This window comes from Microtus pennsylvanicus, chromosome 8 (assembly GCF_037038515.1).
Source record: "Microtus pennsylvanicus isolate mMicPen1 chromosome 8, mMicPen1.hap1, whole genome shotgun sequence".
NCBI classification, from domain to species: Eukaryota; Metazoa; Chordata; class Mammalia; order Rodentia; family Cricetidae; genus Microtus; species Microtus pennsylvanicus.
This window is the reverse complement of record NC_134586.1, coordinates 73,672,790-73,697,097: the sequence shown is the minus strand read 5'-3', so window position 1 is coordinate 73,697,097 and position 24,308 is coordinate 73,672,790. Positions and strand designations below refer to the sequence as shown.

The window sequence follows — 24,308 nt, the reverse complement described above, 5'->3', positions numbered from 1 at the left end:
CGCCAATTGAATGCCTCGTCTCTGTGTTGTTACAGGCTAGGATTCTAAGTAAGCTCATGGGGGGGGGTTACTGCTACAGCTAGCCTGTATAAGCTTGTGTGTGTGTGTGTATTGTGTGTTGGGGGGGGTACTGCTATAGCTAGTCTGTATAAGCTTGTGTGTGTGTATTGTGTGTTGGGAGGGGTACTGCTATAGCTAGCCTGTATAAGCTTGTGTGTGTGTATTGTGTGTTGGGGGGGTACTGCTATAGCTAGCCTATATAAGCTTGTGTGTGTATGTGTATTGTGTGTGTGTGGGGGGGGTATGCTATAGCTAGCCTGTGATTAGCTACCTAGATTGTATGGGAATGGACATCACTTGGGCAAGGGAGGGGATAGGTCGACTTCTAGAATGGGAAGAAAAGTCAAGGGCTTGCATGGGAAAGGCACAGGACTGGTGTGTGCTCCTGAGTGATTTTACTGTGGCTCTGAGAAGTTTACAACATGTTCTGTGATACATAAACATGAGATAGTGGCCACCGTAGTAAACAAAGTAACGGATTGTCAGCTCACAGTCGTTCACCGTGTGTGTGATTAGAGCCGCTGAAACACTCTTACCTAAGAGGAGTCCCACATACGTTTTCATCTCCTTTTTAAAATTGTGTGTTTTGATTTGGGTTTTTTAAGACAAGCCTAGGCTGGCCCTGACCTCTGTTCAGCCGAGACCTGCCTCATACTCAACAGCAGTCCTTCGCAGTATTGGGCTTACAGGCATGTGCCCCACACCAGTTAACAGCATTGGTTTTAGCCCTCACATGTTACATTAGACGTCTATACTTGCTCATTCTATATTTTCCATCTGCCTTCTGTTTCCTTCCCCTAATCCAGCCTGTGGTAACTGTTGTTGAATTAATTACCTGTGTCTGTATTTTTGAGGTGGTTTTTTTAAATTGCACATGTAAGGTCATGTAGGATTTGTCTTTCTATGCCCAGCTTATTTTACTTAGCATAGTGGCAAATGGGAAATATCTTTGTCCATCATTGCTTCAAGCTGCCTCTCCCTTTGGGGTAAGGGTAGAGGAGAGTTTCATTTAGAATTTTCTGGCACCTATTGCAGCCTGGCCCCTTTGTGCTAGCTGCCATGCCGCTGATTGCCGTGCCTGCCCGTGCCTGCCCACAGTCAGCTCTCAGCCTGTTCTGTTCTGGGCATCTCAGACACCCTGCTGAGCAGCCCCCTCTCCCGGAAGCACACTCTGCTTGCCGACCTTGAGATCTTGTTGCTTTCTACCCTAGAAGCAGGCACTCAGCCGTTGTTTTGTCTCTGTGTCCTTCCTTTGTGCATGAGCAGGACCAATGGAACTGACAAATCACCTTTCTTGTGGGTGCATCAGGGTGTTTCTGGTAGCCCCTGCTCTTGGGGTAGGCAATTTAAAGAGCATTTTGTCCAAGAACTAGTATTCATCTAAAATGGTGGGACCAGAATTATCTAAAGCCTGTAGAGGCACAGATTTTATTACCCCCCTCTTGTTGTTTGTGACAGATTCTAACATTGTACCCCAAGCTGATAACTTGCAGTAATTCTCCTCTCTACCTCCTGATTGCTGGGATTGCAGGTAGGACCTACCACACCCAGGGTAGATTTTCTTTTTCTTAATACTTCTTTTTCCTTCTCTTCCACTCCTTCAAGGTAGATATTTCCAAGTTAAGTCTGAGCACTGCTCTTCCACACTGGGATTTTATTATCTCTTATCTTCCTTATCTAAATGACCCTCGATCCTTATCTGAACTGAATTTACCTGGACAAGCAACAAGCCCAGTTTACGTAAAACCTCAGCCAACTCTGATGCTGGGGAGGCCACGGCAGGTCTGCTATTGGGGAGGCTGCGGCTGCTCTGATGTTGGGGAGGCCGTGGCAGCTCTGAACAAAGAGATATAAGTGGAAGCTGGGAGGGGTCTCAGGTTTGCCTCTCCTGATCCTGCCTCTCACATTGAGTTAGGGGCTGACTTTCACATGTGAGCCTGCCTCTCACATTGAGTTAGGGGCTGACTTTGGCTGCAGAAAGAGGGTGGTTCTGCAGAAAGGGGAAGAGCTGCATATCTTATGCAGCCACCGTTCGCCAGTTTGCAGGGGGACCCTGTCTTAGTTAGGGTCACTATTTCTGTGATGAAACAACATGACCAGAAGCAGCTCCGGGAGGAAAGTGTCTTACATGTCCGCATCATTGTTCATCACTGAATTAGTCAGGGTTCTTTAGAGTAATGGAACAAAGAGAATGAGTCAGTCTTCAGAGTATGCCAGAGTCCCCCAAATAGTTGGCTCTAGTGACAGTGAGGAATGGACTTGCTGGCAGGGTGAGAGCGAGCAGGCAAAGAGCAAATGCTTCCGTCTTCCACGTCCTTACAGAGGGTTCCTGCAGAAGGTGTGGCCCAGATTAGAGATGGGTCTCCACCTCAAAAGTTCCAGGATTAAAGGTGTGTCTGTCCACCTCAAAGATCCAGGTTAGAAGTGTGTCTTCCCATTTCAAATTCAGCAAAAACCTGTCGCAGGTGTGCCGCACTTTGGGGTTTAGTTAATTCCAGATGTAGTCAAGTTGACAACCAAGAAGTCATCAAAGTAAGTCAGGACAGGATCTCAAACAAGACAGGAACCTGGAGGCAGATGCTGATGCAGAGTCTGTAGAGGGGTGCTGCTAACTGGCTTACTCCCCATTGCCTGCTCAGCCTGCTTTCTTTCTTAGAGAATCCAGGACCACCAGCCCAGGGTTGGCCCACCCACAATGGGCTGCGCCCTCCTCCATCAATCACTAATTAAGAAATTCCCTACAGATTTGCCTACAGCCCAATCTTATGGAGACAGTTTCTCTGTTGTGTCGTTGACATAAAACTGCCCAGCACAACTGAACACTTGTAAAGTTGACACACAAACATGATGTGGGAGTTTCCTCTGTGTGCTGTGATTTACATTAATGAATAAAGAAACTGCTTTGGACCCATAGCAGAGCAGAACTTAGGTAGGCAGGGAAAACTAGGCTGAATGCTGGGAGAAAGAAGGGCAGAGTAGGGGATAGCCATGGATCCACTGCCTGAGACAGAAGCTGGGAACTTTAGCTGGTAAGCCACAGCCACGAGGCATTACACAGATTAATAGAAATGGGTTAAATTAATATGTAAGAGTTAGCCAATAAGAAGTCAGAGCTAATGGGCCAAGCAATGATTTAATTAATACAGTTTCTGTGTGATTATTTTGAGTCTAAGCTAGCTGGATGGCCAGGCCCAACAAAGCAGCCCTTCTCCAACACAAACACATCTCAGTTAAGCCATAATCCTTACTTTCGTTCATCCCCAAGATTACACATTAATAAAAAAAATTACAGAATAAAACATTTTTTGTTAGGTTTTTTTTTTTTGAGACAGGGTTTCTCTGAGTAGCTTTGGAGCTGTTGGAACTAGCTCTGTAGATAAGGCAGACCTTGAACTCACAGAGATCCACCTGCCTCTCTCCCAAGTGCTGGGATTAAAGGCCTGTACCAGCACTGCCTGGTTTACATTTTACAGACTTAAAAAGTTCCACAGTCTTACAAATTTAAACACTTTAAAAATTCAGTCTCTTTTTAAAAAATTCTAAGTTTCTTCTTTTAAAACCCAAAGTCTGTTCACTGTGAGCTTCTACAAAATAAAACATAAGCTAGGTACTCTTCTTATTTCAAGATGGAAGAACCAGGGAAGTCACAATCAGATCAAAACAAATGTGTAAATCACTCAATTTCCAGTATCTGGGGTCACTCATGATCTTCGAGGCTCCAGCAAAGGACTTGGGTCACTTCTCCAGTTTGCCCTCTGCAGCACAGAGCTTGGTTTCTAGATTCCAGCTGGCTCCACTCCACTGCTGTTCCTGTTCTTGATGGTCATCCCATGGTACTGGCATCTCTAAAACACTGGGGTCTTCTGCTACAACTGGGCTGTACTTTCACCAATAACCTCTCATAGGCTCTCTTCATGGTGCTAGTTCTCAACTTCGGTGCATGATCCCTTTAATACTGAGTCTTCAACTGCTACTGAGGCTGCACCTTTATCAGTGGCCTCTCCTGGCCTCCTATGGTGCCAAGCCTCAGCTGCTCTCCATAGCCCCTTCTTGCCTTCAAAACCAGTACCACCTTGGTGACTTTTACACTACCAAGTTTGGCTATCAGTACAAGAAAATGTGCTACATACTTGCCTACAGCCCAATCCTATGGAGGCATTTTCTCTATTAAGGCCCCTTCCTCTCAGATGGCTCTAAGTTGTGTCAAGTTGAATAAAACCAGCCAATACAGACTCTAGCACTGCCATCTTCCTGCCTGCACCCCATCCCAGCACCAATCATTGCTCTTGTTCCCACAGTAGCCAGGCCTCTGGGCTGAGCTCATTAGCTTCATGTGCCCCGTTCACATGTCATCATCACCACACTCCCTTCTACTGGAACTAGATGCATTTGCACAATTACTGGGAAGTTTAAGGTGCACACATGTGGTGGTTTGAAAGAAAATGGCCCCTATAGTCTCATTGGGAGCAGCAACTATTTGGGGGCGCAGCCTTGTTGGAATATGATGTAGGATTTCCTTCTTGTGCTGTGATTACCATTAATGAATAAAGAAACTGCTTTGGACCTATAGCACGGCAGAACTTAGGTAGGTGGGGAATACTAAACTGAATGCTGGGAGAAAGGAGGTGGAGTCAGAGAGAAACCATGTAGTCTTGCTGGAGACAGATGCTGGAACTTGAGCCAGTAAGCCACAGCCATACAGCAATACACAGATTAATAGAAATGGGTTAAATTAATATGTAAGAGTTGGCCAATAAGAAGCTAGAGCTAATGGGCCAACCAGTGATTTAATTAATACAGTTTCTGTGTGATTATTTCGGGGCTGAGCAGTCAGAAACCAACAAGCAGCCTCCCTCCTACAGGAATAGGTGTGACGTTGTTGGAGGAAATGTGTCTCTGTCTTTTCCTGCTGCCTTCTGATCCCGATGTAGAACTCTCAGCTACCTCTCCAACACTTATCTGCCCGTTTGCTACCATGCTTCCCACCATGGTGAAAATGGACTAAGCCTCTGAACCGTAAGCCAGCCCCAATGAAATATATTTGTTTGTAAGAGTTGCCATGGTCATGATATCTCTTTATAGCAATAGAAACCCTAAGACAGCACCCAAGGCCTTTTTAATGTGGGAAGCTTGTCTGCCGTGCAGTGTTTTCTCCTTGGGGTGTTTACAGTTTCACAGAAGTAACTCCAACAGCTGTTTCCTGGGGTTATAACAGGTAAGACAGAGGCACAGGAAGACAACTTCTATCTTTCTGTTGCTTTCATTGGTTAATTAATAAAGAAAACTGCTTGGCCTGATAGGTCAGAACATAGGTAGGCAGGGAAGACAGAACAGAATGCTGGGAGGAAGAAGGCAGTGAGGCAGACACCATCGAGCCAGCCACCAGGTCAGGCATACTGAATCTTTCCCGGTAAGCCACTACTTCGTGGTGCTACACAGATTATTAGAAATGGGTTAATCAAGATGTGAGAAATAGCCAATAAGAGGCTGGAACTAATGGGCCAGGCAGTGTTCAAATGAATATAATTTGTGTGTTGTTATTTCGGGTGTAAAGCTAGCCATGTGGGAGCCGAGCGGGACGAAAAGCAAGCCTGCTTGCCCCATCACTACAAAAATCCTCACTACAAATGGCACCCAATGTGGATAACTGAATCCACAGAAAGCCTGAGAAAGCTTGGGAAAGAATAGAGTAAAGCATGTTTTCTTGGTAGCAGCAATTTCTCGGGTCTGCTCTGCTTGCTAGAGGCAAGCAAGTGTTCTCATCTAAGAGAGGCTTCCTGACTCAGCTTTAGCTGAAAAACCCTGCAGCTCTTTTAAGAGGTCCTACCACGAAACACTTAAATGGTGTTGATGAAAAGCTGAATGCATGCTTTTCGGTTTTCAGCCAAAACCAGCAAAAAAGCTGCACCGTTTTAAAAAGCTGGCTTTCTGGGCCGTCCTGCCAGGGTAAACTCTGACTCTTTCAGGCAGGCGGTCCGACTAACACCAAACCTGACACTTGTGTCTCCTTTCTGTCGTTGGGACCCAGATCCTTGGTGTGTTTTCTTCACCATCCTCCTTTTGCCATTCTTAGTCCACCTACCGCTGCCCCCTCTTCCTCTTGGTCCACCCCAGGCTGTGCCCCAGGTTCCTCTTCAATCTGTGCCAACACTGCAATGAGTACCTAGGTCTTGCCTCAGAGTTGCTAAGGGTGCAGCGTTCAGCCAGCTGGGCTAATTCCTCACCTGTTGTGAAATCCATTTCTCATAAACCTCCCATTCCCATGTATGTAACCTCCCTGGGCTAATTGCTCCCCTGTTGTACAATGCATTTCTCATAAACCTCCCACCCTGATAGACAGCATCTCCATGTCTGTTGCTCACCTTTCTGGACAGCCCACTCCAGCCATGTTGATTCACTGACAGATTTCTCAGTTTCAGATGTCATTTGAAACAGTATCACCCTAGCAGGCCTTCATGTAAGCCCTTCTGTACGTGTGTTCCCCCTGCTGTTCCAAGCTCTGCTCTTCCTGGGCAGTGGAGGGGAGAAAGATGGGTTGGATTTTACAGTACGTCTACTTACCCAGGTGTGTCTTTGGGAGAGCTAAATCCAGATAGTAATCCAGTGAAGTAGGTGTTTTTGGATTCGGTCAGCTCAAATGTAGGCTTACCCTTCCCACTCTGTGGATACCCTGTCTACTCTCACGCCAGCAATTATTCGTAAGCTCAGTTCGCCATTTCATTGTTTACTTCTCTGAAGTATCCATTCTACTCTTGTCTCAGTGGCTGATTCTTAATTTCGTGAAAGTTTGAGGGTGCCTGTAACTGGTGTCCTGTCTCCGCGGATTCATCGCTTCTCTAGGTTCCCTTCAGCCACCCTGTAAGATCCTGAAGTCTCCTCCTGCTGCTGGTTTTGTATGGCAGCCCAGTCACTTACTTCCTCCGTTCCTAAAATTCTCTCGTTTCCAAAGCCGGTGATGTGGCTCATTTGTCACCATGCCTGGTGACCTCAGCTTGCTCTCCAGGACCCACGTGATGGAAGGAGGGAACTGATTCCTTCCTTCAAGCTCTCTCCTGATGTAATTTCAAAATATATTATATATAGTTAATTTATAGATTTATAAATTTTTACATAGAATGCTAGGCATGAGCAGCTAGAGCGATGGCTCAGCGGTTAAGAGCATCGCCTGCTCTCCCAAAGGTCCCGAATTCGATTCCCAGCAGCCATCTGTCATGGGAAAAAAGGGGGGGGGTCTGGAGAGATGGCTCAGAGGTTAAGAGCACTGACTGCTCTTCCAGAGGTCCTGAGTTCAATTCCCAACAACCACATGGTGGTTCACAACCATCTGTACTGAGATCAGGCACCCTCCTCTGGCGTGCGGGCATACATCGAGGCAGAATGTTGTATACATAATAAATAAATAAATCTTAAACAAAAAGAATGCTAGGCATGGTGACACACGGCTTTAATCCCAGTGCCCAGGAGGCTGAGGCAGGCGGATCTCTGAGTACAAGACCAGCCAGGTCTACAGAGTTAGTTCTGGGACAGCCAGGGCTTTGTAGAGAGATCCTGCTTCCAAAACCACAGAACAAACAAAATGTATGTACATAATTGGAATTATATAGCATGTAACCTTTAAGTTTCCTGTGACTTGATCGAATAAGATATGAATAATAATAATAATAAATTCTAGCAATATGGTATTAATATCAATAATAATTTACTTTTACTTATTCATCATTGATTAAGAAAGCTTCACTTTTAGACTTTCTCTTTCCATCTAATGGAAGTGTAGACAGTGATATTGAATAATATCACTGTTTCCAGCTGCCTTTTATAGTACGTATAACATATTTGGCCTTCAGTAAATTCTGACTAAATTTCCTTGAAGATAAAATATTCTACAGATGGACTAGAAGCTTCCCCTGTTGCTTTTTTAAAAAGATTTTTTATGTCCTCCACCTTTCTCCCTCCTGTCCTCCCTCCAACCTTCCCTCTTCCCCCTTCAGCATGTGTGTGCATATGTATGTGTATCTGTGCATACTTGCATGTAGGTGCCTGAGGTTGGAAGACAGTGTCAGATTCTCTGGAACTGAAGTCACAGGCAATTGTGTGCCATCTGACATGGGTGATGGGAACCAAACTAGAGCCCTGAAGAGCAGCAAGTGCTCGTGATCACATTTCCTCACCAGGGCTTTAGTAAGCATTATTTCCTTCTCAGACATATAGGCTCTTCAAAAATCCATTACATTTTTTATGTGTAAGTAGAAAAGTATCTTCAAAGATACGCTTTTAATAAATGAAGTAGTCAGTGAAGCCATAAAGCTGGGGCTGTGACCCAGTAGCCTAAGTAAGGATAGGGTAACCTTGATGCCCTGGGGAACCCAAGCACTTTGGAGAAGGAGAAGAGAGCTGGGAGAGCCCAGGAGAGACAATAGACTAGTCCTGAAGAAACTATATTCAAGTGAGGGGACAAGAGTCAAATTATATTTAAAAAATTAAGTCTGAATAGTATGGCCCCCGGTACTAAAGCTGGAGGACAGTGTCTATGGGAAGATTATGGAAGCAGTCTCTGCAGGTAGGGTGGGGATGGAATCGCCTGGGAGTCTAGCTCAAGTGTTTCCACGGTCCAGAAACTAATTGCACTGAGTACCAGCAGTTGACTGGTTCATGCCATAATTCTGCTTCTGTTGTTGTGATAAATTATTCTGATGGAAGCATCTAAGGAAAGTTTGTTTTATACTTACTTATTAGGGGTGAGGCATGCATGCTGACACACATAGGGGTCAACTTTTGGGTGTCCGTACTTTCCTTCTACCATGCGAACCCTAGGGATTGAACCCAGGTCGATCTTGACAACAAGAACCTTTACCTACTGAGCATCTCACCAGCCCAGAAAGAAGCAGGTTACAGCCTGTCATTTCGGGGAAATCACAATGACTGGAACTCGGGACTGTTGACCACAGTGTATGCATAGTCGAGCAGAGAAAAACACACCCGTGTATGATTGTGCCCAGCTAGCATTCTCCACTTGTGTGCAGTTCAGTAGGTCTTCTCACCTTATTTAACACAATCAAGATAATCCCCATAGACACGCCCACAGGCCCATGTGATCTAGACAATCCCTTATCAGGTTGGCTTGAAGCACACATCACTTTTAAGCCATAACCTTCTGTCCCTTGTCCACAGTGTCTCAGGTTAATCGCCTAAACTACAGTTCAACTTGAACAACTCCCATCACTTTAAGAAATACAAAGTCACCGGAGCCAGGTGGTGGTGGCACACGCCTTTAATTCCAGGACTCGGGAGGCAGAGGCAGAGGCAGGAGGATCTCTGTGAGTTCGAGGCCAGCCTGGTCTACATAGAGCTAGTTCCAGGACAGGCTCCAAAGCTACAGAAAAACCCTGTCTTGAAAAACAAGGCTCCAAAACCACAGAGAAACCCTGTCTCGAAAAACCACACACACACAAAAAAAAAAAACAAAGAAAAACAAACAACAAAAAAAAAGGCACCTGGTAGGGGTGGTATATATCTTTAACCCTAGCATTCAGGAGGCAGAGGCAGGTGGATATCTGTGAGTTCAAGGCCAGCCTAGCCAGTTCCAGGGCAGCCAGGGCTACACAGAGAAACCCTGTTGGGGGGCGGGGAGAAGAAAAGAAAAAAAAGTCTCTTCACTGTGACTTTTTTTTTTTTTTATTTTTCGAGACAGCATTTCTCTGTAGATTTTGGAGCCTGTCCTGGAACTACCTCTTGTAGACCAGACTGGCCTCGAACTCACAGAGATCTGCCTGCGTCTGCCTCTCGAGTGCTGGGATTAAAGGCATGCGCCAGCACTGCCCGGCGTGTTTTTTAAAAATAAAAAACAAGCTGTGTATTGGTGCAAAAATAAACATTTCAAAATGGAAGAATGGCATGAAACAGTCTCACTTAAAATCAAAACCCAGCAGGGTAGACAGCAAACCTGCAGCTCCGTGTCCAGCATCTAGAGCCATGATAAAATCATCCAGGCTTCTATAGACTTGGATTTACCCACCCCTCCAGCTCGTCTACCTCTGCTTATGCGGGTTCTTCCTGAGGCTGGCTATACTCCACCCCTGCCACTCTCCTTGACTGATGAGCCAGTCCTGACATCTTCAGTATCCTGAGGTTTCCTTGGAAACAGAAGTCTCACCTTCAGAGCTTCACACAATGCTATTTCCTGGCCTCTCAAAATGCACCCTTAGCCTCAGTTGCTTTCCATAACACCCTTAGTCTTGGGGTTTTTAGACTTTGAACACCAGTACCGTGTGGAGGATGGTATGGCATTGTCAAGTTTTGATGCCAGCTTAAGATGTAGCCAGGCCCTTGCTGGACCATAGATGTATCAGCTTCATGTGTTGATCCTGAGGATGCTCTTGGATGACCCTCAGCAGCAGCCAGAATGCACCATTCTGTCTCGAAAGTTCTGCCAGAACAGACCGTTATCTTTAAATTTAACTTCTCTCAGATTCTCAGGACATGGGGTAAGTGAAGCCAGATTTCTGACCAAGGCATCACACGAATGGCCACTGTCTCCATTGCTGATGTATCGTTTTCTTCTGCAAGCTCATGAGCCAGGCCTCCCCGTCTGCGAATCCATCTGTGTCTGTAGCTCTAAACGCCCACAGGAACAGCAGTAAACACTGCTCAGTAGGCCTACCGTAGAGTTTGAAGACTTTCCAGGGTCTTGGCGTTGTGACGTCTCATTTAAGGCTTCTGCATTACTTCAGCAAAGGTTTCCTAATAAGGTCTTTGGCACTTTTCTTTAATGCCCTTCAAGTAGAATGAGACAGAATGGTAGCAAGTATTTCCAGTGTAGCGTCCAGTGTAGCGTATCTGCTGTGTTATAGCTGGAGCTGAGGGAAAGCAGGGAAGAGAAGAAGGAAAATGAAATGACTCGAGAGTCAGTCTCCCCATGTTCATCTAAGGGACCGCTTGCTTTCACTCAGGTCCTCTGGAAGAGCCCTGTCTCCAGCCTCTAGACATGTTCTTAGGTCAGGCCAGGGTGGACCGAATAGACCTCTGGTAAGGAGAGGCATTCTCTGATTCTGTGCCACACACACTTGCTGCATCGTTAGATAGGAGAATCCCAGTTTCTGGTATTTACTGTTTGGTGCTCATAGCTGTGGCCCTGACTCTTTAGCCATTTATTTATTTAAATCACATATTATTAATATAAAACATTTTATAAATTTAACATGTCACATAGCCTTATAAATTTAAATGTTTTAAGAGCTTTTCCTTTTTTAAAAATAAATCCAGTTTTAGCTGGGTGTGGTGATGCTAATCTCAGTACTAAGAGGCAGAGGCAGGTGGCTCTCTGTGAGTTCAAAGTCAACCTGGTGAGTTTGTTCCAGGACAGCCAGGTCTCTGTTACACAAAGAAACCCCGTCTTGAAAAACAAAATAAAACAAATAAATCCAGTTTTTAAATTTAAACTTAAACTCCAAAATTTCCTCTTAAAGAAGTTTAAAGTCTCTCAACTATGAGCTCCTGCAATATCAAAACTAAAGTAAAATCAAAAACCTTTTTTTTTTTAACTTCAAGAGGGAAGAAGCAGGACACAGCCACATCTGGACCTGGCAGAGCCAAGCTCCAAACAGAGCAGAAAGCTTTGTGCTTAACAGCTGGGATTTGCCCACAATCCTTGGACTTTGCTGAGGGCTTGGGTCACCTCTCTGGCCCAGCTTCAGCAGCTCACAAAGCCTGCCTTCTGGGCCCAGCCAGCTCCATTTCATAGCAGGTGCTGTTTCTGGTGGCTGTCACTGGCCCGGACATCCCCACAACTTCTAGGGTCCTTGCCTGGGCTCTCCCTAGGAAGTCCAGCACTGCTGCACAGTGACAAGCATCAGCTCTTCTCCGTGGTAGCCATAGCTTTAAAACCAGCACCACCTGGTTGACTTGGCTGCCAGCACAGGGTTTTTCCTTGCATATGAATGTGTGAAGCTTTGATACCTCTTAAACAAGCGTTGTTTTAAAATCCTATCTTTCATAAACCTTATTTTCATAGCTTTGTTTTCAGGGCAGGAATTTTTTTTTTTTTTTTTGGTTTTTCGAGACAGGGTTTCTCTGTGGTTTTGGAGCCTGTCCTGGAACTAGCTCTGTAGACCAGGCTGGTCTCGAACTCACAGAGATCCGCCTGCCTCTACCTCCCAAGTGCTGGGATTAAAGGTGTGTGCCACCACCGCCCGGCTCAGGGCAGGAATTTTTATACAAAAAAGAAAAAAAAAATCCATCCTAATCCAAATTGTCTTGGAGACCTGTTGCCTCCTTGGTTGGTTTATGCTGTGTGGTCACCTATAATCCAGATGGCAGTGAAGTCACATGACATCCATCCTCTCCAACCCTAGCAAAGATGGCTGCCTACTTCCTGATGGGGGCAACATCTAAGTTGGTGGCAAACCACTTGTTGTTTATATTCCAAAGTGGCCCCGTGCCACGTGGTTAAGATTACCTATGCATAGATTTTTTAACTATCAACCCTGTTACGAGTTTTGTTAACTTTTTCCCACAGATTTTACAGATTTTTAACCATACCCAATAAAGTTACAAGTTTGGAAGTACAGAATGTTCACATAAACCAATAGTCTAATTTTTTTTGGCTATTCTACTTTGCTTTATTCTCCCTGTTAGAGCATCAGGTTGCTCCCCTGACCCTGGACATAGAGACTTTAAAAGCACGCCTGCGTCTGAAAAAGGGAAAGCCATAACCCAATCCAGAGACAGTTTTTCAATGAAATGGAGGAACATAAAAACAACTTTAATATTATACACACTCAAAAGATGTTTGATCCCTTCTAAACTGAATCCAGTAGCCAGAAAGCTCAGAGATAAATTCTGAGCCCTGGCCATAAAAGCTGCCATGGTGGCAAGGGTGACTGGTGGCTGGCAGCAGCAGAAACAGCAAAAATATAACCAAGAATGCAGAACACAGAAAGCTCACACACTCAAAGAAGAACAATCCGAAATGAACATGTAGTCGCCACTCTGCAGCCGTACATTTAATTGATTCTGATCTGTTGCTCTCTCAGCTCCATGCTTACAACAAAACTTACGGACACTCCAGAAGCACAGCCCCATTGACAGACAGAACTTTCCAACAACAAGACAGACAGACAAAACTTTCCAGCCAACCAGAACCAGGCGGGCTTCACTATTTACCTGGTGTCTCACTGTTTTCCCTGAATGGGAGAATATTGGGGTCCCATTGAACCCCCTCCACATTGCAGACCAGGATCTCACAGAACAGAACCAGACCGTGACTCCCCAGGAGGCCTCGGTAGATGCTGCTGCTTTTCTCAGTATGGCATCTTACTTAAGTCTGTAAAACCATGGCCGCCCTGGATCCTTGAGACGCCTCAAGGTGATTGCCTCCTGCAGTGACCTCTCAGCCCAAGTTCCAGAGTGAGGGTTTGACTTTAGAATTTGGGTGGGTGGTTTGAATCTCACTGGGGCCTCCAGAAAATGTTAATCCCAACAGTTGAGAATAAGATTACTACCAGCATTTTTTACACCAAATTTGAAGCAAGCTTTAAATACTGGCCAAGTTTATTTTTCCCTCTTCCTGTTTTATTATTTTGTAAAGAAGCTCTCTCATTTGCGTCATCTCTAAACATTTCTGTATAGATAGCTAAAAGGAAGGCCTTTTGAAGAAATTTTTAATTTTATTATTGTGTGTGAATGTGTGTGTGTCCCTCTTTTGGTCAACAGTATAGAATTAGGAGAAAATATCAATGAGATCCATGTCTGATATTAGAGAAAAACAGTTGGTCTCTCTCTTTCACACACACACACACACATAGACACACATAGACGTGCATGTGTCACAGTGCATTTGCAGGGGGCAGAGGACAACTTTCAGGTGTTGATTCTCTTCTACTGAGTGGGACCCAGAGATCAAAATCAGGTTGTCAGACTTGCTGGCATCAGACTTGCCTTGACCTATGATCTTGACTGGCCATCTTGCCAGTCCCCTACTCCAAATTCAGATTTTAAATTTTGGAATTGTTATAGATTCATAATGTGACAATCTGTAGATTCTCTGTACCCTTACCTCCCCCCTCCCATGGCATCTTGCAAAAGGATAGTGTTGTGTCTCAACAGTCACGTCAGCAAGGATACATCAAGGCCAACATTTCCATCACCTCAGAGTCCTTCACGGTGCCACACCCCACTCTCCCTTTTTTTATTTATTTATTTTTCTTCCTGAAAAGTGTATGTAGCGGGCTGGAGAGATGGCTCAGTGGTTAAGAGCACTGGCTGCTCTTCCAGAGGTCCTGAGTTCAATTCCCAGCAACCACATGGTGGCTCACAACCATCTGTAATGAGATCTGGCGCCCTCTTCTGGCATGTGGGCATACATGGAGGCAGAATGTTGTATACATAATAAATAAATAAATCTTAAAAAAAAAGAAAAGTGTATGTAGCCTTTGTCCTCACCATCACCCTGCTTCAGCTTCCCAAAGGCTGGGGTTATAAACATGTACTAGCACACCTCCTTTTCCCCCTAATTCCTGACATCCAGTGGTCTCTGGTTCTTTGGTTTTGTCATCTGAAGAGTATTAGACCGCATACAGTGTGTAACCCTTTAGCATCAGCTCCTTGTAACTCCCTCTAGTTTCATCCACATTGTATCATGAACCCATCCCCTTTATCACCAGGTTTATCACTTTACAGTCTCTCCATATATAATCACCTGACTGATGCTTCTCTCTTTCTTTCCCTCTCTCCTCCCAGGAATGCCAACTGAGTTCCCCTCTGTAAAGCTGAGAAGCGATTGCTCAAGGACCTCCCTGCAATGGTACACCCGAACCCAGAACAAGATGAGAAGACCCAGCGTGTTATTAAAAGACATTCTCAAGTAAGCACAGCCTCCAGGTCAACAGCATTAGATTCTGAGAAGTTTGTACCTGGAGAAGTTATTAGAGGAAACCGCTGGGTTCAAGAAGTGGGTTCAGCCACAGCTGAGTAAAACTCGGTGTGTAGAGGAGTGGGTTTGTGCGCTGCTTACATTTAATAGGTGGGTTTGATGGGAGCACCATTCCTAGCAGCTGCTCAGTGTCGGAGCCTGGATGACTGAGAACAGCTTGGATGCCTGTTCTTCATGCCACTGCTTAGCAAAAGAGGCATTCTTAGCTATTGTGAGCTAATGTAAATCCGGCAAAGTGAGGTATCCTCAAGACTCCTAGGTACCACTAAATATAGAGCATTAGAGAAGACAGCAGATGTTGAAGCCAGGTGCCCCTTATATCCCAGCACCTAGGAGAATTAGCAAAGGAAGAACCTGGTGGGTTTCTTTGGTACCAAACCAAGTTGAAATCTTCCTTCTTTCTTTCTTCAAATTAAATCCCATTTTGTGCGCATGTTTTCATACTCAGCAGTATGCTTTTGAAGGGCAGAGGGCAGATAGGTAGAGTCAGTTCTCTCTGGCCACCTTGATGTGAACCGTGAGCTCAAACTCAGATTGTCAGGCGTGGTGGCAAGTGTCTTTACCCACCAAGCTGTCTTGTCAGCCCTGTTTTTAAAAATCTATTTATATTTATGTAGTGTGTGTGTGTGTGTGTGTGTGTGTGTGTGTGTGTGAGAGAGAGAGAGAGAGAGAGAGAGAGAGAGAGAGAGAGAGAGAGAGAGAGACTAATTTAGGATGTGGGAAAGGAAGCAAACGGTTCTATGAATAAAGACTTTGATCCCATTCAGGCCCAGCCAGCTGGTGTGGTATGTTTATGAGGCTTACAACACGTCTACCACTAAATCAGGTGCCTGGTGTAGGACCTCAGACCAGACGGACCTAGGCACCCATGCTAGGAAGCACAGCAAAGGGAGGCACATGACACACATGTGGGGATGTCTTTAAAGCTCTTTCAGTAAAAGAAAAAAAAATCAAATTGGGAATCCAGCTCAGTGGTAGAGCATATACCTAACATGCAAGACGTCCTGGATTTGAACTCCTGCATTCCATAGCTGAGGTGTGCTCCTGTAACACTTAGGACTGGGAGGCAGGAGAATCAGGAGCTTAAGGTCTTTTGCATCTCTATAGTGATTTTGAGGCCATCCTGAGATACACGAGACTGTCTCAAAAAACAAACAACAACACAGGGTGCGGTGCAGGTGGGAAAGACGGCGGGAGAACTGGGAGATACTTCAGTCGCTAAAGTCCTGAGGACATAGTTTCAATCCCCAGGGCCCAGAACCACATTAAAGAAGCCAGGCAAGGTGGCATGTGCTTATAATCAGGGCTGGGGAAGTCTTAGAGATGGTTGGAACCTGAAGCTCACTAGCCAGCCAGGCTGCTTGGAAAGTTCTAGGTCAATAAGAAAATAAGGATAGGAGGCAGGAAGTATCTCGGAGGGTAAAGGTACCAGCTAAAAAGCCTGATGACCTGGGAGCTATATGGCGGAAGGAGAGAGCCAGCTCCTACATACAATCCTCTGACTTCCACACAAGCTGTGACACACGCGGTATGCCTACACAGATATCACACACACACACACACACACACACACACACACACACACACACACACAGTATTGCAGGTATGCCATATACTCTCGGGTTTAGAGAGAGGAGTCAGTCTACTGAGTTCATGAGATTACAGTCGGAAAGGTATCAAGCGCCCAGTGAGGTGCGTTCTCACTGTCCCATGCTCTCCTTTGGCTCTGAAGAACTAACTTACCTGGAACTTGTATGTGGAAGATAGATTTTTCATAGGCAGTCCCAGATCCTGACCGTGTTCCCCAATCCCAGGGGAAGGTGATGGTGCAGCATGTGGAAGGGAGAACTCCAGAAGTCTCAGAGGCTCCCAGCAAGCCCTCCCTCATGCATTGTCATCCTCAGATCAGCTTCCTTGGTGGTTTGCATCCGTTAGAGCCAGCAGAGATTGCTAGGGGCTTTATTTTAAAAACTGCCTCTGCCTTAAGAAAATACATGATTTTTCTCAAAAGCTTATTCCTTAATGTTGTTTTTATAAAAACATAGATTGGAGAGTTGGAGGCATGTCTCCCGAGTACTTTGTGAACTTTGAGTGGACATGGGTTTGATTTCCGTCACCCATGTAGTGGCTCATAGCCTCCTGTAACCCCAGTTCCAGGAGATCTGACACCTTCATCTGGCCTCCTTGGGGCCCAGGCACACATGTGGTGAACATACATATATGTGGGCAAATACTCATACACATAAAATAGAAGCAAATAAGGCTTAAGGATATAGATATTAAACTGTGGCTTAGACATTTTAACCTTTCGTTTATCGTTGTTACTGGGGTCTTATTAAAACTGAGATCTTGGCTGGGCATAATGGGCGCACACCTTTAATCCCAGCACTGGGAAGGCAGAGGCGGAGGATCTTTGTGAGGTACAGGTTAGTCTGGTCTAACCTGGCAAGCTGCAAGACAGCTGGGACTACTTAGAGAGACCCTGTCGAGAAAAAAAAAAGAATAACAAGAGCAAAACATTGAAATCTTTAGAACAAAATCTAGACACTCCAAGGACTGTGTGTCTATGTGTGTGTGTGTGTGTGTGTGTGTGTGCGCGCGCGCGCGCGTGTGTGTGCACGCACATGCACACGTGCGATGATAAGCTAGTGTGAACTTATGAGAGCTGCAGAGAGCTCTTTGATGCACTTAAGTGTAACTGTTAGTGCTCTCTAATTACTCATTTTGTGTAGAATTCTCTAGAAATACAAGTAGACTGATTTTTTTTTAATGTTTTGTATGCAAGTGTGCCTGTGCACAGTGTGTCTAGTGCCAGAAGCCAGGAGAGAAGCTGGAGTTACAGGTGGTTGTTCGCCACCATGTGAGATTGTTTCTTTTTTTAAAACTTTGAGAACTTCACACATGATAACGGCATGTATGGCTTTTCCACTTCTCCCTGCACCTAGATTGTTTCTTTTTTAAAGGCCTGACAGTATTTAAAGAAGCAGAAAAAAAAAAACAATGGAAGCAAAGATTCTGTGGTTCTGTAGTTCAGATATTACTTGTTCAGTTTAATTCTGTCATCAACACTGTAATTTGGATTTTATTATTTGGATTTTTCTGTCCTTGCAAAAAAAAGTTGGGGGCATGAGAAGATTCTGTATTTGCTTATAACAAACACAATCATAAATGACTAATTTATCTCACCAGGAAATGACACCTTTCTTTAGTGTTCTGGTGACCTTTTATTAGCGGTTCTCAACTTTACTAATGCCGTGACCTTTTAATACAACTCCTCAACCATAAAATTATTTTCATTGCTACTTCATAACTGTAATTTTGCTGCTGTTATGAATCATAATGTAAATGTCTGATATGCAGGACATGTGACCCCTCTGAAAGGGCTATCTGACCCCTTGGTTAAGAACCACTGCCTTAGATTCTGCTTTTATTCCATTTGAGTTAGGATTGCACTTAGTTAGGCTTTTCTCTGGGTGTCATAGCCTGCATTACTGTACCTGATTCCCTCCTAGGTGTACATTGGTTGTGTTTGCAGTGTGGCTCCTCTACAACCTCAAGCTGAGTCACACTGCTGAAGAGTGTGACATGAAAAGAATGGACTACGTGGACCCTGACCACATAAAGGTAAGCTACCACATGTGGTTTAAACCCAGCGTTTCCAAACACACACCGCCGCCAGCCCACCTCTACTGTGGGACATAGACCTGCTAGTGAAAATCTGAACAAGGAATGTTCTAGTTTCATATCTGTTTCTGTGATAAAAATAACCTGACCGAAAGCAGTTTAGAGTAGGAAAGCTTTATTTCAGTTTCCAGGTTACAGTCCCTTCCAGGGGCGTCGAGGCAGGGACTCTTAAGGCAGACCTGCTTGCTATTCCATGCGGAATTAACTTCTAACAGGGGAACTCACTCCCAGCCAAGACCACTATCAGAAGCCATGAAGGAGCACTGCCTGCTAGCTTGCCCAGGCTCATACTCAGTTAATCTCCTCACGCAGGCCAGGACCACCTGCCCAGGGAATGGTACTTCCCACAGTGGGCTGGCCCTCCCACGTCAATTAACAATCAAGGCAGGTCCTGTAGACACGCTCATAGGCTAGTCCGGTCTGGGCAGTCCCTCAGCTGAGACAGCATTCTCAGTTGACTATAGGCCGTGTCCAGTTGGCAGTTAAAGCTGACTAGGTCAAAGGAAAAGCCAGTCTCACCCCCAGGAGTTCATCTGTCGCAATGCTGCCCGTCATCCTTCCAGCACAGCTGATGAAATCATTCTGTTGCTGTTCTGTGTCCTCCTGGGCTTCAGTTATTTGGGGCGGGGGGGGGGGGGGGGGCGTTGCAAACAGCACAGCCAGTGGAGCAGTGATTCTAGGCAGTCATGAAGGAAGTCCAGTTCAGCATGACTCAGCGGCTGGTGCTGGTTCAGACTTCTGGAGTCTGACACCGCACAGTTTACTGTAGTCATATTTAAGTATAGTACAATCTGAAAAAAAGGTTTCTGGTGTAGCACAATCCCATGTACACAGGAGGTGTACATGTCACTTCTTCCATGAAGAAGGGCTCTAAAGGCAGTTTACATGCCTTGTCTCAGGTGCCCGAGGAAGGATGGGTGTGGTCTTGGTCATTCAGATAGTGCATAGGTCATCCGGGTTATTAGCCACCTTTGGTCCTGGTTAGAGGAGTTTGGGGGTCCTCTGGCCATACTAATAGTGCATCACCTAAGCTATTAGTACCTCCATTCCCAGCCTTCTGGACAGAACACAGTCGAAGAGACAGCACGGCGTGTTTAACATTCCTGGTTTCCCTAGTGCTATCTGTGAGCACAAGGACAGGTTTTAAAGACTTTCACATAGTATTTCAGTTTTTTTTTAAATTTTTATTGATGTTTCTAAGTGGTTTGATACATTAAATACAAAGTTCACTGATAAACTGAGTGGTTAAATTAGGCAGAAGTGTTCGGCCCAAGGTCAAAGACGAGGTGATTGAAAACCAAGTGGTGTGGCGGGAGTGAGCTCCAATAGGAACAGGTGTTACATGTAGTGTGACTCACTGTGCCATTGTCCTGCCTCATCCAACATGTCTCCACAGACGGTGGCCTGAAGGTTTGACCCGCTTGCCCGTATTCACGTCTAACGTAGGACGCTAGTGCAGTTAGTCTCGGTCAGTGCTTGGTGTGTGCCCTGATTCATGCGGCCAACCCAGTGAGCCTCGAGATCACTCTGGATATGTAGCGTGTCACCTCCCTTTGTCACAGCTGAGATGACCGGGGATTGCAGATGAAGCGGTCAGGCCAGGGTCCTGACCACTCTGTGGTCGCAGTGCCTAGAAGACAGAGGCAAGAAGACTGCTTTGAGTTTAAGGCCTTGTCGCACCAGACCAAACCAAACCAATCCAATGGTACTGGATCCCTTGGGCCTAAGTTTTCCCAATTGGGAAATGTCGGGGGCAGTGTGGTGTATACTGTGTAGATGCTTCCCTTTTTTTGATTTGGATTTGCCTGTTTCTACTTTTAGTCTGTATTCTTCAGGTGCTCCAGTTTTTTTGTGTCCAGACAGTTAAACAAGCCGGAGGAGCATAACCCTGTTTAGTCACGGGTTTTTGTCTTCCTGCCGTCCCCCTGTCCTCCGACGTTTGCTGCCTCCTCTTGTTTCATCAGTGTTCCACATCCACTTTGGGGCCAGTGTCCAGTGTCCTCTGCTTGAAGCTCCTTCCTCTGCCAATCTGTCTGGCCTTGCAGACATTCCCTGAAGCCCGTTCAGTTCCAAGGCTTTTCACAGTGCTCTTGGACCAGGGTTTCTAACATCCTGTCTGTTTTCTGTCTCCTGGGAAAGGCCTAAAATAATGGCATTTGGTGGGGTTTACTGGATCACTGTGGATTCTTCTGTCTGAATCTTTGCTGAGCTTCCCCACTTTCTCATGCACCTTATTTTCCTGTCCTTTGAATCATGTGTGCCAGTGACTGCCTGCCTGCCAGTTGATGGCTCTGGAGTCCGAGTAGTAGAGGAGAGACTGGTCTCTCACGTGAGGCTGAACACGCTGCGGGCACAGAGTAGACATGGTGACTCTGGAGTCCGTGTAGTAGACAGACTGGTCTTTCATGTGAGGCTGAACACGCTGCGGGCACAGAGTAGACGTGGTGACTCTGGAGTCCGAGTAGTAGAGGAGAGACTGGTCTCTCACGTGAGGCTGAACACGCTGCGGGCACAGAGTAGATGTGGTGACTCTGGAGTCCGTGTAGTAGAGGAGAGACTGGTCTCTCACGTGAGGCTGAACACGCTGCGGGCACAGGGTAGATGCTTTTTCTCATAGCACTGTGCATGGAGTACGCTTGTCATCCCCCATCTCCAAGCTACATGGTCTACAAGGGTGCTCGGCTTGCTTTTTTAGAGGTCAGACAGTTATACATATGTGCATTTATGTGTGTGCACACCATGCCTGGTTTTCCCGTGGGTCTTAGACGTGTGCAGCAAGCACTTTGACCCTCAGCCATCACCCCTGCTCCTGCTCTGATTATTGTAACTAAAAAAAATTATGTATATAGATGTTTTCCCTGCATATATGCCTTATATCTCAAGTGTGCAGTGCCCACAGAGACCAGAAAAGGGCATTGGATCCCTAGAACTAGAATTACAGATGTTTGTGAGCCTCCAGGTGGATGCTGGGAATCACACCAGGGCCTCTGGAAGAACAGTGCCAGCCCCATAATCATTGTAGTTTTTGCTCATTAAAGTTCTTCTGGGCCCTAATGACTCTTGATAGAGACCAAAAGAAGACTCAGGACCAAAAGGGAGGGAGCACTGGCCTAGCCTGAAAGATCTGATTTGGGGCAAATGATGAGACCTGCCTATGCGGCCTTAATGATGGAAAGATGTACTGGACCAGTAACCAGACTGCAGGAGAAAGGGCTTGAGATCTTTTCCCTTTGCTACGCTCCCTCCCATATTAATTCATGTAAGTGTGTCACAAGTCTGCCGAACTGTAAATCATTTGAGTGGAATTAAGTTCGTACAGTTCCCAGTAGTCTAAGGAAAGCCCTGCATGCAAGCTGGCTCTCAGGAGTCTCTGCTCTCGGTGTTATCTGTTCTTTGCCTCAGGCGTGCCTGTGATCACACAGTAGAATTTCTGAAAACTGAACCTGCTGCATCTTGCCCCCCCCCCCAAGACTCTTGGTCTCTCATTATCTTCAGGAGCACATGGAAGTCCCTGAGGCCACCCTCGCCTCCCGTCAGCCCAGCACTGCCCCTGTTGTGTGCACTGGGTGGAGCTGCTCTTTCTTGTTACCCCTCAACCTCTTTCTTTCTCTCCACTTTATTGAGATGCAATTCGCACATCATAAGTCACTGTTTAAAGCATATGGTGCAGGGTCTTTCACATATTTACCGCGGTGCTGCTTGGTGATGTATATGGAGCCTTTCATCATCCCCCAAAGAAACTCCAGAACCATTAGCAGTTACTACTGCCCAGGCAACTGAATCTCTCTGCTTCTAAGGCTGTTTGCTGTTTCATGTAAATACAGCCCACCATCTTTTGTTGCTGGCTTTTTGCATTTAGCAAAATGTGTTCGTCTTTCCAGCTGAAAACCAACGCTGGAGCTGGGCATAGTAGTCCATGATGGTAATCCTAGCACTCAAGGCTGAAGCAGGGATTGGTGCCAGCATGCACTGTATAGCAAGACCTGTTTCTAAAACCAAACAACAACAACAAAAATCCTCAAATTTCAAAATATAGGGAAGAATAAAGGAGAAAGTGTGCTAAGGCTTTCCACTGGGGAAGAGAGACTAGGGGAGTGTTATGTGCACATAGCCCCTGAAAGCCTGTGACAGCCATGGGAGAACCGAGGTCCAAGTGTATTATTTGAGACATAGGTTCTTTTTTGTTTTGTTTTGTTTATTTTTGAGCCAGGGTTTCTCTGTGTAGCCCTGGCTGTCCTGGAACTTCCACTGTATACCAGGCTGGCCTCAAACTCACAGAGATCCACCTGCCTCTGCCTCCTTGAGTGCTGGGATTAAAGGCGTGTGCCACCACCATTTATCTGGTGCAGGTTCTTTTTAAAAAATATTTATTTATTTATTATTTCACATCTTGACCACAGTTTCCCCCACTCTCCCAACATTTCTGTTCTGAAAAGGGCAGGCTTCCCATGGCTATCAATCAAACATGGCATATCAAGTTGCAGTAAGCTCCTCTCATATTAAGACTTGACAAGGCCATTCAGTATGAGGAATAGGATCCCAGAAGCTGGCAACAGTCAGAGACAATTGCTTTTACCACCCTTCTTGGTTCTATAAGAAGACCAAGTTACACAACTGTCACATATATGCATAGGGCTTAGGTCAGTCAGTCCCATGCAGGCTCCCTGGTTGTTGGTTCAGTCTCTGTGAGTCCCTATGAGCCAAGATTAGTTGATTCGGGGGGGGGGGGGGTTATGGTGTCCTTGACCCCTCTGGTTCCTACAATTTTTCATCCCCCTCTTCTGCAGGCTTCCTTGAGCTCTGCCTAATCTTTGTCTGTGGCTCTGCATCTGTTTCCAGCAGTTGTTGGGTGAAGCTTCTCTGACAACATTGGCCTAGGCACCAATCTATGAGTGTAGCAGAATATCATTAGGAATAGTTTTATTGACTTTTTGCCATCATGTTTGGTTCTATCCTGAGTCTCTGGGTCGTCCATCCTCTGGGTCCTGGTATTCCAGGCAGTGTCAGGTGTAGGCTCCCTCTTGTGGCATTGGCATGGGTCTCAGGCTGACCACTCCTACAATTTCCGTAACACCTTTACCCCAACACATTTTATACTTTTGGTTGTGAGCCTGGCCTTTAACAGCTGAGCCATCTCTCCAGCCCACCCCAACACATCTTGTAGGCAAGACAAATTGTAGGTCAAAGATAGTGTGGGTGGGTTGGTGTCCCAGTCCCTCCTTTGGAAGTGTTGCCTGTTTACAGGAGACAGACAGTTCAGGTGATATATCCGCTGTTGCTAGGAGTCTTGACTACTTGGGTTATCCTTGTTGATGCCTGGGAGTTTCCTTGCACTAGGTTTCTATCTCACCCTGAAATGTCACATTTTTCCGGTCATCTCTTCCACTGCTCTCCTCCTCCACCCCCACCTCCTGTTCTCATCTCTGCCTCCCCATCCGCTAGTGATGCCTGCTCTTTTTTCCCTTCACAGTGAGATTCATGCATACCCTCCTTGAGTTTTCCTTGTTATTTAGCCTCTCTGGGTCTGTGGATTACAGCATAATTAGCCTTTATTTTATTTCTGATGTCCACTTATGAGTGAGTACATACGAACTATATTTGTCTTTATGGATCTGGGTTACCTCACTCAAGATGATTC

General features: G+C 45.7%; 1 protein-coding gene across 4 annotated transcripts in view; it reads left to right on the top strand.

Annotated features, from left to right (window-relative positions):
* Nucleotides 1-24,308, top strand: part of St3gal5 (ST3 beta-galactoside alpha-2,3-sialyltransferase 5) — a 58,128-nt gene that overhangs the window by 18,070 nt on the left and 15,750 nt on the right. For 3 of the 4 annotated variants that reach the window (XM_075983836.1, XM_075983838.1, XM_075983837.1), the window contains exons 2-3: nt 14,794-14,917; nt 18,499-18,610. In XM_075983836.1, the coding sequence (XP_075839951.1) occupies nt 14,794-14,917; nt 18,499-18,610 (236 nt within the window). Of the gene's footprint in view, nt 1-14,793; nt 14,918-18,498; nt 18,611-24,308 lie in introns of those variants that run through there. The other variant, XM_075983839.1, reaches the window with a different exon arrangement.